This window comes from Narcine bancroftii, chromosome 3, assembly GCF_036971445.1.
Source record: "Narcine bancroftii isolate sNarBan1 chromosome 3, sNarBan1.hap1, whole genome shotgun sequence".
NCBI lineage: Eukaryota > Metazoa > Chordata > Chondrichthyes > Torpediniformes > Narcinidae > Narcine > Narcine bancroftii.
The window spans coordinates 209084369-209099318 of record NC_091471.1 but is presented as its reverse complement, the minus strand read 5'-3'; the positions used below and the strand labels follow the sequence as shown (position 1 = coordinate 209099318).

At 45.8% G+C, this 14950-nt stretch overlaps 1 protein-coding gene across 5 annotated transcripts in view; it reads left to right on the top strand.

The window, feature by feature from the left end:
• fbxw7 (F-box and WD repeat domain containing 7) overlaps positions 1-14950 on the top strand; it is a 343484-nt gene that overhangs the window by 43532 nt on the left and 285002 nt on the right. For 4 of the 5 annotated variants that reach the window (XM_069926459.1, XM_069926457.1, XM_069926458.1 and 1 more), the window contains exon 2: positions 6904-7009. The exons of the other annotated variant lie outside the window; for it this stretch is intronic. In XM_069926459.1, coding sequence (XP_069782560.1) covers positions 6947-7009 — 63 coding nt within the window. In that variant the 5' untranslated portion in view covers positions 6904-6946. The remainder of the gene's footprint in view (positions 1-6903; positions 7010-14950) is intronic. 5 annotated transcript variants of the gene reach the window in all.

Genomic DNA, 14950 nt, shown 5'->3' with positions numbered 1-14950 from the left:
AATTACATGGTTTTTTTTCAATTTAATGGAATCTTCCATAAATTTTGAACAATTTTGAGAATTATAGACTTGTCAGCCTGCAGCTCCAGCTTTTTATTCAGTGCAACTGGCTTGGTGATGATAATTGTCCAGAATTCCTTCCCTTCTCAAATTAGAACTGTTTCTAGGATGTTACTTGTGTACCTAACTGTAAGGAATGATACAAATACTTGATTAATTCAGCTGCTGTTCCTTGTGTTGCCAAGGCTCACTTTCTCAGCGTGAGAACATTTCTTTTTAAAATATCTATGGAAAAAGTCGGAATATTCAAAGTGGGGCATGGTCAACTCTTGAAGTGGGATATCAGTTGATGGTGTTGGGAGGGATGGGGAAGTAGCATAAAACATTTGGCCTGGAGTTCTTTTGCTTTAAACATTGGTACAATCAACATATAATCAAGAAACATAAATACTGCTTTCTCAAAATTGGCAGGTAGACTTTTGCACATTTACCCACTTGAATGTTTCCCTCAACTTATCATCCCATTGTATTTATGCAGCACAACAGATTGCAAATTAGGAAGATATTTATATTTTTAAACCTGTGGTTGCATCATTTCAGTGGAGTCAGTTGGTCACTATTCACTTCCTCCTATGCTGTGAAGGCAGTGAGAATAGAGAGGGATGTCTCTGGTCCCAAGTGTAGTCTAGGCTTGACATTGTATCCTAAGATTAGACAACTTATTATGGTCTGCAATTGAATTTTAACTGGGTAATAATGGCATTCCTTTCACCTCATGGCCCTTTTCTTTGACAATATGTCTTAATTTTCTATGATCAACTCCCTGCATCCTTCAGTCATCCTGATTTTTGTTTAAATCATTACCTTTGTCTGTAATCTGCTTTTGTATTATAGTGACTAGAAACAAACACAGTTTTTGTTGTGTAGCTTTAATGAAGTTGCAGTATTGCCTCATTGCATTAGCTCAGAATGAAAACAATCCAATGTTTGATTGCCTTTCCTTATTGCGTCCAAGCATTGCTGTTATAAGCATTGTTAATCAGATGCCTCAAGTCAATTTCATTTTCCATGTACCTATTTTTCCAAATTAGTCGTAGTCCCTTGCTATAGATTAATACAAATGTTTTGTAAAGCATTTATTACCAGTTCCTTGTTTTATAATCAAAACCCATTTTCTTCAAATCGTGGCATATAACATACAAACTTTTTATTTATTGCCACCACTGTGGCCCATTGTCATCGCTGCTCCATCTGTTTGAAGGACTTCTCCTTGGTCTCATCCCCTCAATGGCTGGTTACAGAAGGAATCTAGACTAGCCATTCTCAACGGGGGCTCCTGCACACGTGCGCACACACTCTGCCTTGTTTTCTTTTCACCTTGTGTACTATAGATATTTTTTGTTTTTATGTAGTCAATAGAGGTACAGAAGAAACCAACACTTAACTGCTTCACAGGAAGTGAGCTCAAATTTTGAGCACAGTCCTATGGGGTCCATAGCTAAATGTTGCAAATAGCTGCACAAGACTATGGTCCTTCCCCACAGCGCCCTTATGTTGATTGCTACAAGCCTCAATGCATCTCTCAGTACATACTCCTGTGCCTGGAATGTGCCAGTCGGCAGCATTCCCATACCAGTATCTCTGAGTAATGAAAGACCAACAAGTTTTGGGCAGACCAAAGGGTGTCTTTTACCAAGTTGATAGTTTTTCAGCAGTTCTGCATGTCTGACTCTGTAGGCCCTTTCAAACTGCCGTGTAAAATGGGGTTAACTGGGCAATTGCCTGGTTAGCACCCCAATTACACAGCAATTAGAAAGGGTCCAACCCTGTCAGAATCCACTGGGTCCCTGACCTATGTCAGAGGTAGTCAGGGAACCCAGTTAAACTTATCTAGGTCGTGTCCATGGGTGATTTAAATGGGAAGATGGCAGACCCACTTATTCTGGTGACATCAGCGCTTGTGTGTGTGAGTCACCAGGCAGCCAGCATCTGAACATCCTGTAGTACTTCCGGTGAGTGCGTGACCCGTCATCATCAGGGCGAGAACCCCCTTAAATCATCGGGTTGTTGATTTAATGTGTCGATTTTCCCCCTGCAATTTAAAGGATGCTTCCAGCACCTTTGCCCCAGTAATCACACCCGGGTTCCAGAAGGACTACCCAGGTGCTGCAATCTAAAAGAGGCTTCAGTGTGCGTCACTGGGAACAGCTTGTATATCCTCTTGTTATGGTGCTGCTGAGGATGAACTGTGACAGGGACCCTTGCATCCTTCTCCACCCATCCTTGGCAAATATTTGTTCTGCAAAGAGGTGGGTGACTGTCTCCACTACATCACAGCCCTTTCTAGGACAACGTGCATTGTGGGTGATGTTCCAGTCGTACAGGAAGTATCTGACTAGGAGGGCTCCTCTCACTGCCAGCCAGGCCAAGTCCTGGTGCTTGTTCGTGGAATGTGGCATTCTGCCAGATGACCTGGACTGTATCCACAGGAAACCACCCATTGTCCATTGAGTCCTTGTCTCTCAGTGACTGCAGGAAGTTCCATGCTCACCATTATCTTGTAGTCAAAAGTACTTGTTTGGAAAAACTTTTCCTGAAGATTAGATGGTGGGGCAATGTCCAGCAAACTCACCCATCCTTTGGAACACCTGGGACAGGACCATCCTTTGCAACACCCGGGACAGGGCCATCCTTTGCAACACCCGGGACAGGGCCATCCTTTGCAACACCCGGGACAGGGCCATCCTTTGCAACACCCGGGACAGGGCCATCCTTTGCAACACCCGGGACAGGGCCATCCTTTGCAACACCCGGGACAGGGCCATCCTTTGCAACACCCGGGACAGGGCCATCCTTTGCAACACCCGGGACAGGGCCATCCTTTGCAACACCCGGGACAGGGCCATCCTTTGCAACACCCGGGACAGGGCCATCCTTTGCAACACCCGGGACAGGGCCATCCTTTGCAACACCCGGGACAGGGCCATCCTTTGCAACACCCGGGACAGGGCCATCCTTTGCAACACCCGGGACAGGGCCATCCTTTGCAACACCCGGGACAGGGCCATCCTTTGCAACACCCGGGACAGGGCCATCCTTTGCAACACCCGGGACAGGGCCATCCTTTGCAACACCCGGGACAGGGCCATCCTTTGCAACACCCGGGACAGGGCCATCCTTTGCAACACCCGGGACAGGGCCATCCTTTGCAACACCCGGGACAGGGCCATCCTTTGCAACACCCGGGACAGGGCCATCCTTTGCAACACCCGGGACAGGGCCATCCTTTGCAACACCCGGGACAGGGCCATCCTTTGCAACACCCGGGACAGGGCCATCCTTTGCAACACCCGGGACAGGGCCATCCTTTGCAACACCCGGGACAGGGCCATCCTTTGCAACACCCGGGACAGGGCCATCCTTTGCAACACCCGGGACAGGGCCATCCTTTGCAACACCCGGGACAGGGCCATCCTTTGCAACACCCGGGACAGGGCCATCCTTTGCAACACCCGGGACAGGGCCATCCTTTGCAACACCCGGGACAGGGCCATCCTTTGCAACACCCGGGACAGGGCCATCCTTTGCAACACCCGGGACAGGGCCATCCTTTGCAACACCCGGGACAGGGCCATCCTTTGCAACACCCGGGACAGGGCCATCCTTTGCAACACCCGGGACAGGACCATCCTTTGCAACACCCGGGACAGGACCATCCTTTGCAACACCCGGGACAGGACCATCCTTTGCAACACCCGGGACAGGGCCATCCTTTGCAACACCCGGGACAGGGTTATTTTCTACCATAACCCTACATAAGGCCCCAATAGCTCAGTGGTTGGAGCACTGGTCTTGGTAAACCAGGGGTCGCGAGTGTGTTCCTTGCTGGGGCCTCATTTCTGTGAGGGGGGCTGAACAAAGTGGCGACTTTCCGTTTTTATGGTAAAGAAAGTTAAAGAATTTCATGTATGTTACATTCTAAATCTAGTATTACGTTACAATAATGGAACCTTTTAACTTTTTTTTTAACCTAGTGGCTTCTCTGCCTGAATCAATAAGGATATTAACCTTTGGAAAGCTAAGTTTGTTGGTGCTTTCTCTGATGAGATGAGAATTTATTATTGTTTACAAAAGTACAATGATCAGATGCACCAGAATTCTTACTGCAGCCACACAATACTTGGTAGCATAGAATTGCCTTAAGAAAAGCATTAGGTTTAATTAGGCTCCCCAAGTTATGGATAACTTGTATTATGGAAATTTGGCTTTATTTAAATTCTGCCATATATTACATAATATATTTCATGGTATTCATGGATGCAAAATATATTCCATTAATGTAATTGTCGGTAGTGTTAGGGTGGATATTCAATGAAATCAATTGAAATGGGTGAATGCCAAGCAATATGATGTGGGCAGCTGTAGAAATTGGGGAATTTTTAGCACTGAGAAATAAGCTTATGAAGAGTTCTTATGAATGGAATTCTTATGTAACCAGGGACTGCATGTGTAAAATGTCACGGCAACACTCTCAAACATTGGCACCTACTCGGTTATGTTATTGTGTGAATTAGGAACCCCTAAATTGTTCTGTATTACTTGCATCATAAGAGGTACCAATGACTATCAAAATCACCAGTGCCAATCATCTGTATCAATTGACTTAAAGGATAACAGCAACAAGGGCACTGAGGACCCAACAATAAACTCCAATCAGGTGTCTTTGTGACAACTTGATGACGTGACAAACTAGAATATCATGTTTATAGTTCCTGGTCCACCATGATTAGTACCCACATGGAGATTTTTAACTCTCTGCCAGGAAATATTGAGACTGGTTTAATAAGAAAGAATAGCTATAGGTTCATTCACAGGATAAATTAACAGGATCCATGGAATCAATGCAAACAGCAATGTTTGTAGAATTATATGTAGAGGAATGCATTTCTAGCATCTATGCCTTGTGAGGAATTTGGCCTGAGACTTTATTCCTCCCCCACCCCCCCCCCCCCACCCCCCTTCTTGTGATGCTAGTGCATTTGATCAGGCTATATGGATTTTAATGAAATGTTGATAAGGTCTAAGATGCAGAGAGCTGACAGGTAGATAAGAAAGGAAGGCACAGTGTGAATGCATTATTTATTGGCAAGCCATGGACTGCAGGAGCAGGATAGTCATGTGGAACTGAATAAAATGTTAATTGGGCCAAAGCTGGAGCATCACATACAGTTTTGATCAACACATCACAAGGATAATGTAGGACAAGAAAACATTCAGAGATGATTTTTCTCCAATGTTTTCCTGCCTTCCTGTATATTTCTGAGATGTGGACATCTCAAAGAACTGAAAAAATTCCATCAACGTTGTCTCTGTGGAATGCTACAATTCATGAGAAGGTCAAATTGTCCCAGGCCACCATTTCCAGAATTGAGGCCCACTTGGTTTCTTTGGCAGGCTATTGCAAACTTGGACATGGAAAGAAACTTCCAGGCAAATGGTGAGAAAGGTTCAAGAATGTGTACACAGCCTCCCTGAAGAAATGTAATATGATCACCTCTCATTCTTTGAAACCTATGAGGATCTATAAACTTGAAAAAAAAATCTGCATTGATAATGCCCAGGAGTTAATCTGATCAATTTGGTAGTTATCTCTCTAGCATATGCATCCTTGGGCAGGGAGACCAAAACTATCCACAGTATTCTGTAGGCAGCCATACTAGGAGACTAGATTTTGCAAAATTCTTATACTCAAATCCTCGAGATACATGGACTGATGTTCCATTTGCCTCCTAAAGGCTTGTTGTTTCTTCATGTTAATCTTTTGAAATTCGTGTGCATGGATAATAGTCCTTCTGAGCAACAACACTTTTTAATACGTGGTTAAAGAGCTAGTGAAGGAGGGTGAACTTCAATTCTATGGATCATTGATTTTTCTTCCAGGGCAGGTGGGACTTGAACAAGAGGAACGGGTTACACCTAAACTCAAGCGTAATATCCTTGGAAGGAGACTTGGAGGGTGTAAACTAGAGGGCAGGATGGGAACCAGGACAGTAAGTGGAATTGAGGAGATGTTAGATGTTATGGCAAGCAAGTCTGATAGGAAGTACAGGAAGGGGGAGGTGAATGAGACTGATGGGCTGATGTGTTTATTCTATGGGTAAGGACTGCTAGCTTATTCACACTGTATCCCTGCAGCAACCCTGCCCTCACCCTTTCACAGATATTCACTTTGACGTAACAGTCCTATCCCTACTCTCCCTTCATCTAAAATCTATCCTGCTTTCTTTTCTCAATTCAGACAAAGGGTCTTTGATTTGAAATATTAACTTGGTTTCTTTTTCCACAGATGTTGCTGACTTGATTGTTTCCCACATTTTCTATATTTTTTTAAATTCCAGTGTATTATATCCCAATCCAAGTGTTGTAATTTTGTACACATATCCACTTCTGTGGTATCTAATCAAAGGCCTTGTGAAAGTGCAAATGCACCATGTTCTCTAAATTTTCCCTCTTAACTATTTTTCTGGTTACATGTGTGTTTTTTTTTAAAAAGTCAGATTTCTCTTTTTAAATCCCAGTTGAATCTTACTAATCCCATTAGTATTTTGAAAGTGTCCTGTTGCCACTTTCTTAAGATTACTTGTGTCAAGCTATCCTAGATAATATCAGTTTCTATCTTTAATCTCATTAACAGATCACAGATTACCTCAATTCCTTTGGTATATCAGTCATGTTAACTTTTATGCTGCTACACATACCAATTTCATTTTAAAAGCAGCTGTGCCAATAAAATGTTTATATTTAAGTAGCCTCTAGACAGTCCCACGGAATCAATGCTTCATTTGGCAGTTCTTCATCATATCCTTCTGCATAAACAATAAAGTATTCTGCTTTTGCTTGTAGTGCCTGGTAAAAAGGAAACTGACCTGATTCTTGTCCAAAAGGAATGACCTTCAAGGCCTATTTCAATACTCAGCAATTTTCTGCAAACATGACTTGGAAAGCAGTAGTAAGTATTAGTCAAATAAAATTATTCTGAAATAACTCTGTGCTAAATATTTTATTTGGCATCTTAAACTTTTTACCATTATACTTGCAACTAGAAAAAGTTAAGTTGAAAAGTTGCTTGATCATTCAATTCTACTTCTGCAGATTACACCTCCAGCTGTCCTCAAATGTTGGATAGAAGAGTGCTGCATTTCTCTTATCAAACCTCTGTTACCTCTAAAAGAGTTATCAATGGAGTAAAACACAATTTGCCTTTCTCTTATCAATTCACACTTGTCCAAGTGACAGCTTATTCTGTCCTTGAGCATTGTTTCTGAAACTTTCACCATCACAGAGATGAACCTGGCCTGTAGCTTGTGTTTATCCTTGCATGCTTTTGTGAACAGGCTGCTTGACCAATTATGCTCTGAACTGAATGGTTGTTTGATAATAATATGCCTTCGAGATGCCTTCTGAATGACTTGCTTGCTCTATTCCCCCCCCCCCTTCCTGCATTCTTGAGATGTACATAATTACCACCTGAGACATGCTGGCCACAAAACATGGCTTCACAATAGACTGCAATGACTAAGTTTTGGCAGGTTCCAAAATCGTGAGTCCAAGCTTTTACAAATGATGACAGAAAATCTCCTTAGTCATCTTATGCAGGATTCGGGTTCCATAGGTCTGGAGTGTCCTGAGTGCTAAATGGGAAAGACTGCAAATACATACCAAATTTCTAAAATGGTGGAGCCTAGCTTGATACATTTGTAGCTATCTTCAGCCTAAAATATTAATTGGATGTTTTATTCGTCTTTTCCTGAAATCCCAGCCATCTTCTAGTAATTAATTTAATTTTCAGTGATGAAATGCTGGAGTACTCATTGTAGCAAAGGCTTCAAAACCAAACATTCTCTAGAACAACCTGGTATTTTGTTAAGCTGTTCTGCCTTAAACTTGTTTTTGCCAAACAATGTCAAAAATTGCCCAGGTGTATCCTTTTCACAAATATGTAGAATATACCCAATTATTATCAATCATCAGGAAAGTGTTGTTGATAGTTGCTGCAAAGATACATTTTTCAATAAACACACTGATCCTCATTTGAGGGTTACCATGGGCAATTGGATTGCAACTTTTGTCTCAACGCAGACAATAAGATGATCTGTTAAGGGAATAATAGAACTATTATAGTAGCAGCTACAACGCAGAAAACACCACTGAGCTCGGTGGGGTTTCCAGTAGAACTGTTTATTTGAATTTCGCGCGCGCCCCTTTCAGGCTAACGGGAGATCCGCCCCATGCAGCGGTGACATCATCACTTGGCCTAATCCATGAGGCAATGAGCAAGCCCCGACGGCGCCATCTTCTCATCTGCCCCGCCAGCATGGCGGTACAAACGGGGCTGATTCGCTCACGGAGATGTGCACCGTCATACAACCTCCCCAGAACCGGCTTACACATCCCGCTGCTTGGGCGGCTGACCCCTCCGTTTAGGTTGGATCGTCTGCATGGGCTGGTTTAAGTTCGTGCTGGCTTTAATCGGTCGATTGAAAAGCTCCTCCCTACCCCCAATGTCTAGAGCAGGGGTCACCAACACGGTGCCCGCAGGGATCACAAGAGTCGCCCATGGGCCTGTTCTAAAAATAGCACGAGTCACCCATGAGCTCTGTCTAAAATTTTATTCAATTGTGCAGTTATTCTTTTTGAGAGACCGGCAGTGTGAGTCGGGTGGGTGGGAGATAGCAGTGCGAGTCGGGATGCCAGGGGGTGAGATCGACAGTGCCGGTTGGGCGGACAAGAGACCGGCAGTGTGAGTCTGGCTGACGAGGGGGGGAGAGATTAGCAGTGCGAGTTGGGCCGCCAAGGGAAGAGGGGGGGGAGACTGGCAGCATGAGTCGGGTGGGTGGGGCACTGGGAGTTGGGAGACTGGCAGCGCGAGATGGGCCGTGAGGTGGGGAGACCGGCAGCGCGAGTCGGGCCGGTGATGGGGGTGTTGGTGGATATGGCAGCACAATTCATGTGGGTTTAAATCTGGCTTTCCAAAATCCGGAAAAATCCGAAATTCAGAACTCACTGTCCCCCAAGGGTTCCGGATAAAGGATTGTGTACCTGTATATAAAAAAAAAATTGTAAAAAATAAAAATGTTTAATATACATGAACTCTGATCTAGTCTGGTTCAAAGGTCAGTATTGTGCACATGACGACCCTCAGCGTTTGCTGAATAAGCTAGCGGGCGCTGCAAAGATGATGAGCTAAATGCGGTTTCTACTTCCAAAATCATGGCAGAAAAATGAAAGAAAACTTATCATTTTCACAGTGAATGGGAGGAAATGTTCTTTTTTGCTACTGTGAAAGAAATTCTGTGTGTCTCATTTGCGAGGCGACTGTGGTGACGGCAAAGCAGCACAATGTGGAGAGACACGTCAGTACATGTCACAAAAGCTACCATCCTAACTACCCTCCGGGCAGCACACTACGGGCAGAAAAAGCCCGTGACTTAAAGGCAGCTTTGGGCAAGCGGCAGTCTTTTTTCACGAGGCCAGTGAAAAACTCCCGAAGAACAACCAAAGCCTCATTCAGAGCTACACATTTTTTGATAAAGAAGGCGGCGGCATTTTCAGATGGGGATGCTTTCAAAGAAGCAATGATGATAATTGCAAACACTGTGTTTAAAGATGAGAAGAATGGAGCTGATGTCATATCCACTCTCTCCGATGTCCAACTGGGGACAAGTACGACGATTAGAAGAGTTTCGGCTATGTCCGAAAACTTGGTATATGCACAGCAGCTATGAAGGTTTCTAGCCTGTTTGGTTCAACCTATCTCTGTGAATCAGCCTTTTCTGACATGAACTTCAAGAACAAACATAGAACATGCCTCACTGATGCACATCTGCAAGACTCACTCAGAGTTGCAGTGTAAAGTTTTAAGTATGCTGGTGAGCAGCATGCAATGCCAGGCTTCCCACTAACAGACAAAAAAAAACATACCAGATGTTTTCAGTGGCAACATGGCAGTGCCATAGCAAAGTTAAATTCTGTTGGAGTTGATGTTTTTATATTAAATTACCCATCTTTTAATGTTTATTTTTACTGACTCCAACAAATTCAAATATTGAAAAATTGTTACAAATGTGTTTGTAAAGTGTGACAGATATGATGATTTTGTTAAAAATGCTGCAAATTTGGTGATTACTACAAAGTGTGATAAGATTTATTTAAAAATCTGAAAGAGTTGATTTTTGTTAAATCTTACATAATTGATAACTTGTACAAACATGGTACATAGTTCATGATTTGTTAAAAATTGTTAGAGTTAGTGGCTAGTAAAAATGGGACATGATGATTTTGTATGAAATGTTACAAAAATTATCATTTGAAAATGAAACAGTTGCAGAGATTAAGAGAAATAAAGTGTTGTGTGTTGAAACGTATCTGTTTCCTACCTTGTGAAATGATTGTTAATAATATTGTGAAGAATCATTAACATGATCATTGTCTTCCATTGATGAATATAAGTAATCATTAATAATAATATATAATAAAGGTAAACAGTGTAAATTTGTTATTTCAGAAGTGTGTACTAAACTGGTAGCCCTTCGTATTACTCAGAATCCTTGAAGTAGCTCACAGTTTCAAAAAGGTTGGTGACCCCTGGTTGAGAGTAAAGGCCTTTCCCGATTCCCGATCATTGGAGGACTTTGTACGGGCCCTCATCTGGGCACTGCAGGGGGGTCGGGTGTGGGCCACGCCGGACGAACATAAACTCTGCGGAGTCCAGTTCTTTGGGGACGTTTGCTGGGTGCTTGCAGTGGTGGGTAGGCGATGGGGGTGCTAATGAGGCGAGCTTGTTGCAGAGGTCCGCGAGCAAGATCAGGTTCTCACCTCTGGGTTCGGCACCTGTTCCAAAGAATTCCCCTGGTAGCAACAGCGGTGCACCATAAATGAGCTCCTCGGATGAAGCCTGGAGTTCTTTTGGAGCCGTTCGAATGCCAAACAGGACCCACGGCAGCTCATCTGTCCAGTTGGGTCCTCTTAGCCGTGCCATGAGAGCCACCTTGAGGTGTCGGTGGAAACATTCCACGAGTCCATTCGCTTGGGGATGATAGGCTGTGGTGTGGTGGAGTTTGACCAAGCGGTTTGCCAGATGCACCCAGAGGGCGGAGATGAACTGGGCACCCTTGTCGCTGATCATGTGGGCTGGAATGCCGAAATGGGCGACCCAGTTAGCAATCAGGGCTCTGGCGCAGGACTCGGCGGAAGTGTCCTTGCTGGGGATGGCTTCCGGCCAGCTCGTCGTCTGGTCAACCACAGTCAGGAGGTAGCGGGCATCCCTGGACACCAGAAGGAGGTCCAATATGTTGATGTGGATATGGCCAAACCTCCTGGCCATATCGAAGTGCTGTATTGGGGCTCTGACATGGCGCTGAACTTTGGATGCTTGTTAATGTGTGCAATTCCTCGCCATCTGGGCCACTTGCTTCTTTAACCCGTGCCAGACAAAACGTTCCACCATCATGCGCACTGTTGCCATGACTGAGGGGTGAGCCAGGTCATGGATCGCCCGGAATGCTTCCTGCCTCCATTGCGGGGGGACTACCAGTCTTGGCGAGCTGGTCGAGACATTGCACAGGACCGTGCTGTGGCTACCTGGCAGATTCAGGTCCTCGAGGCGCCGTCCCTCTGGGCCTGAGCTAATTGGGCATAGTTCAAGCCATGGGACAAGTTGTGGATGGTTGGTCTGGAAAGCGAGTCGGCAACGACATTGTCCCTACCTGCCCAGTGTCGGATGTCGGTGGTGAACTCTGAGATGTAGGAATGATGTCACTGCTGGCGCACCGACCGGGGATCCTTAGCCATGGTGAAGGCCTGAGCAAGCGGCTTGTGGTCTTGTGAAGGCGGTGAATGGTCTGCCCTCCAGGAAGTGGCTGATCGAGAGGTACAAGGCCAGGAGTTCCCTGTCGAACGCACTCTACTTCAACTTGGATGGTCGGAGGTGCTGGCTGATGAATGCCAGGGGGTGCCATTGTTCATTGACCTCTTGCTCAAGGATGCCTCTGATGGCTGTGGCGGACGTGTCCACTGAGAGTGCTGTGTGGACATTGGGTCATGGGTGGGCCAGCAGGGTGGTGGCCTTGGCCAGGGTAAAGGCTGTCTCAGCCTCTTTTGACCACTCGAGCATCTTTTTAGTGGAGATCAGGGAGAACAGTGGGCACATTATGCATGTAGCCCCCAGGATGAAACGGTGGTGAAAGTTGACCATTCCAGTGAACTCCTGCAGGCCTTTGAGGGTGACTGGCCTGGGGAACTATTGTATGGCCTTGACCTTGTCTTGCGACGGTGCTGCCCCATTCACAGTGATGGTATGGCCCAAGAACTGTAGCGACTCCTTCCCGAACTGACATTTGGCCACGTTGACAGTGAGGCCGAATTTATCCAGGTGGGCTAACAGTGTGCAGAGGTGAGTCTTGTGCTCTTTGTGATCTCGACTGGTGATGAGGATGTCGTCGAGATAGATGAACACAAAGTCCAAGTCTCTGCCCACTGCGTCCATGAGCCACTGGAAGGTTTGGGCTGCATTCTTCAGGCCAAAAGGCATCCAAAAGAATTAGAAAAGGCCAAACGGGGTGATGATGGTGGTCTTGCCAATGTCCTTGGGGTGTATGGGGATCTGGTGGTAGCCCTGACTAAGTCAACCTTGGAGAAAACCTTGACGCCGTGAAAGTTGGCTGTGAACTCCTGGATGTGGGGGATGGGGTATCAGTCAGGCGTGGTTGCATCGTTGAGCTGGCGGTAGTCCCCGCATGGGCGCCAACCCCTGGAGGTCTTGGGGACCATGTGCAGAGCAGAGGCCCAGGGGCTGTCTGATCTGCAGACTATGCCAAGCTCCCGGAGGCGGAAGAATTCCTCTTTCGCTAACTGCAGCTTCTTCTGCGGCAGTCATCTGGTCTTAGCTTGGAGTGCAGACAGTTGCTATCCCCTGGCTGTGTGCGCTGGACAGCTCATGACGGAGGATCTGGAAGGTACGGGCGTACATGAGCCTCTTGCCCTTCAGGTCAACCAGCAGGCTGCGATTGTTGGAAGTTGGCTCCTAACAGTGCGGTTCTCACAGTGACCATTAGGAACTTCCACCAGTATTTATCCTGCCTGAGGTGTACCTGAACAGTCCGTGTGCCGAAGGTCTTTATGTCGGTGCCATTCGCTGCCCACAGGTTGGGGCCTTGTGCTCTCCTGCCAATCTCAAGGGCAGTCGGGGGCAGCATGCTCAACTCTGCTCCGGTGTCCACCAGGAAATGCTGTCCGTTGGTCTTATCCACAACGTGTAAGAGGCTGTTCGTATGGCTGGCCATTAATGGCGGCTGGCCCAGTAGTTTCCCTGGTACGAGCAGGATTGGCGGCATTTGCGGGGTTGTGCTTCCCCAGCGTTGGTGATACAAGCACCAGGCCGATTGGTGCTCCTCCACCTTCTGTCTGGGGGGGTGGGGGGCTGTGGTTGGCATGGTCCAGGGCAGGCGATCTGGTTCATGGTGGCCTTGTTCTCTCTCTTAGTCCGCCACAACATGTCGGCGTGGGCTGCGACCCTCCTGGGGTCCGACAAGTCCTCATCCGCTAGCAGGAGCTGGATGTCCTTCGAGGAAGGCTTGCTCGAACATCAGGCAGGGTTTGTGACCTTCTGCCAGTGCGAGCATTTTGTCCATTAAGGTGGATGGGACTCTGTCCCCAGGCCATTGAGGTGCATCGACTTGGCCGCACGCTGATGATGGGAGAGACAGAAGGTGCTGAGGAGGAGGGTTTTGAGGGTGACATACTTGCCCTCCTCAGGAGGATTGTGGATCAGGTTGTCCACTCTGTCCACCATTTCTTCATCGAGGATGCTCACCACATGGTAGAACATGGTGGAGTCCAAGGTGATCTGCCAAAGTAGAAACTGTGCCTCCACCTGCCCAAACCATATGTGGGGCCGATGGATCCAAAAGAGAGGGGAGCTTCACAGAGACAGCGCTGATCGCCGATGAATCCATGTTGTGAGACCAGATAACGTTTGGGCTCTGCGGGGTCACCAATGTACCAGCAGCTACAACGCAGAAAACACACCACTGAACTCGGTGGGGTTTCCAGTAAAACTGTTTATTTGAATTTCGCGTGCCCCCCTTTAAGGCCAACGGGACTTCCGCCCTGCACAGCAGTGACATCATCACATGGCCCGGGGCACAAACTGTGGCCTAAGCCATGAAGCAATGAGCAAGCCCTGACGGCGGTACAAACTGGGCCAGTTCGCTCACAGAGATGTGCGCCATCACACTATTTTAATTTAACATGAGGCTATTTACGCCCTTGAGTTGGTTCCAGCTTTTTGTCTGAATAATTTACTGTCATATTACTCCTTTCATTTCCTGTTGCTCTACAAATATCTCAAATGCCTTCATTTTTTTCTTACATATTCCCTATACAGGTATTTTTTGCCTATTACTTTGAGCAATCGACTGATGGAAAGTTCCTCCTTCATTTATTCTTTCCAAAACTGTTATGATTTTGCACAAATCTATCCAATATTGTTTGAATCATTTTTTTTTCGGTAAACCATCCCAGATTCTCCAGTCACGCTGTAATTCTTCATTCCTTGAAATCTACTGTAAATACACTGTACTTTTGCTGGAATCTTCACATTGTCCAACCATGGCCTGACAATTGTTTTGACAATAGATTCAACAAATCCTCCCCTTTTTTTACATCTTACCTTTTTATTTATGAAATGCAGGATCCCACATGGCAGTTTCAAGAATTAAGACACTTTTACAACAGGTTGTGTCTATTTCAATATACTTTTAGAACTCTCCCATTATTTCTCATTCTTTCTGATGAAGCATGTCACTTCTCAGATGTTTGTATTTAATTTTCTCTTGCACTTATTTGTCCATTCTGCCAGCCTTTAAGTCTTTTTGCAGTCTGTACTATTCTC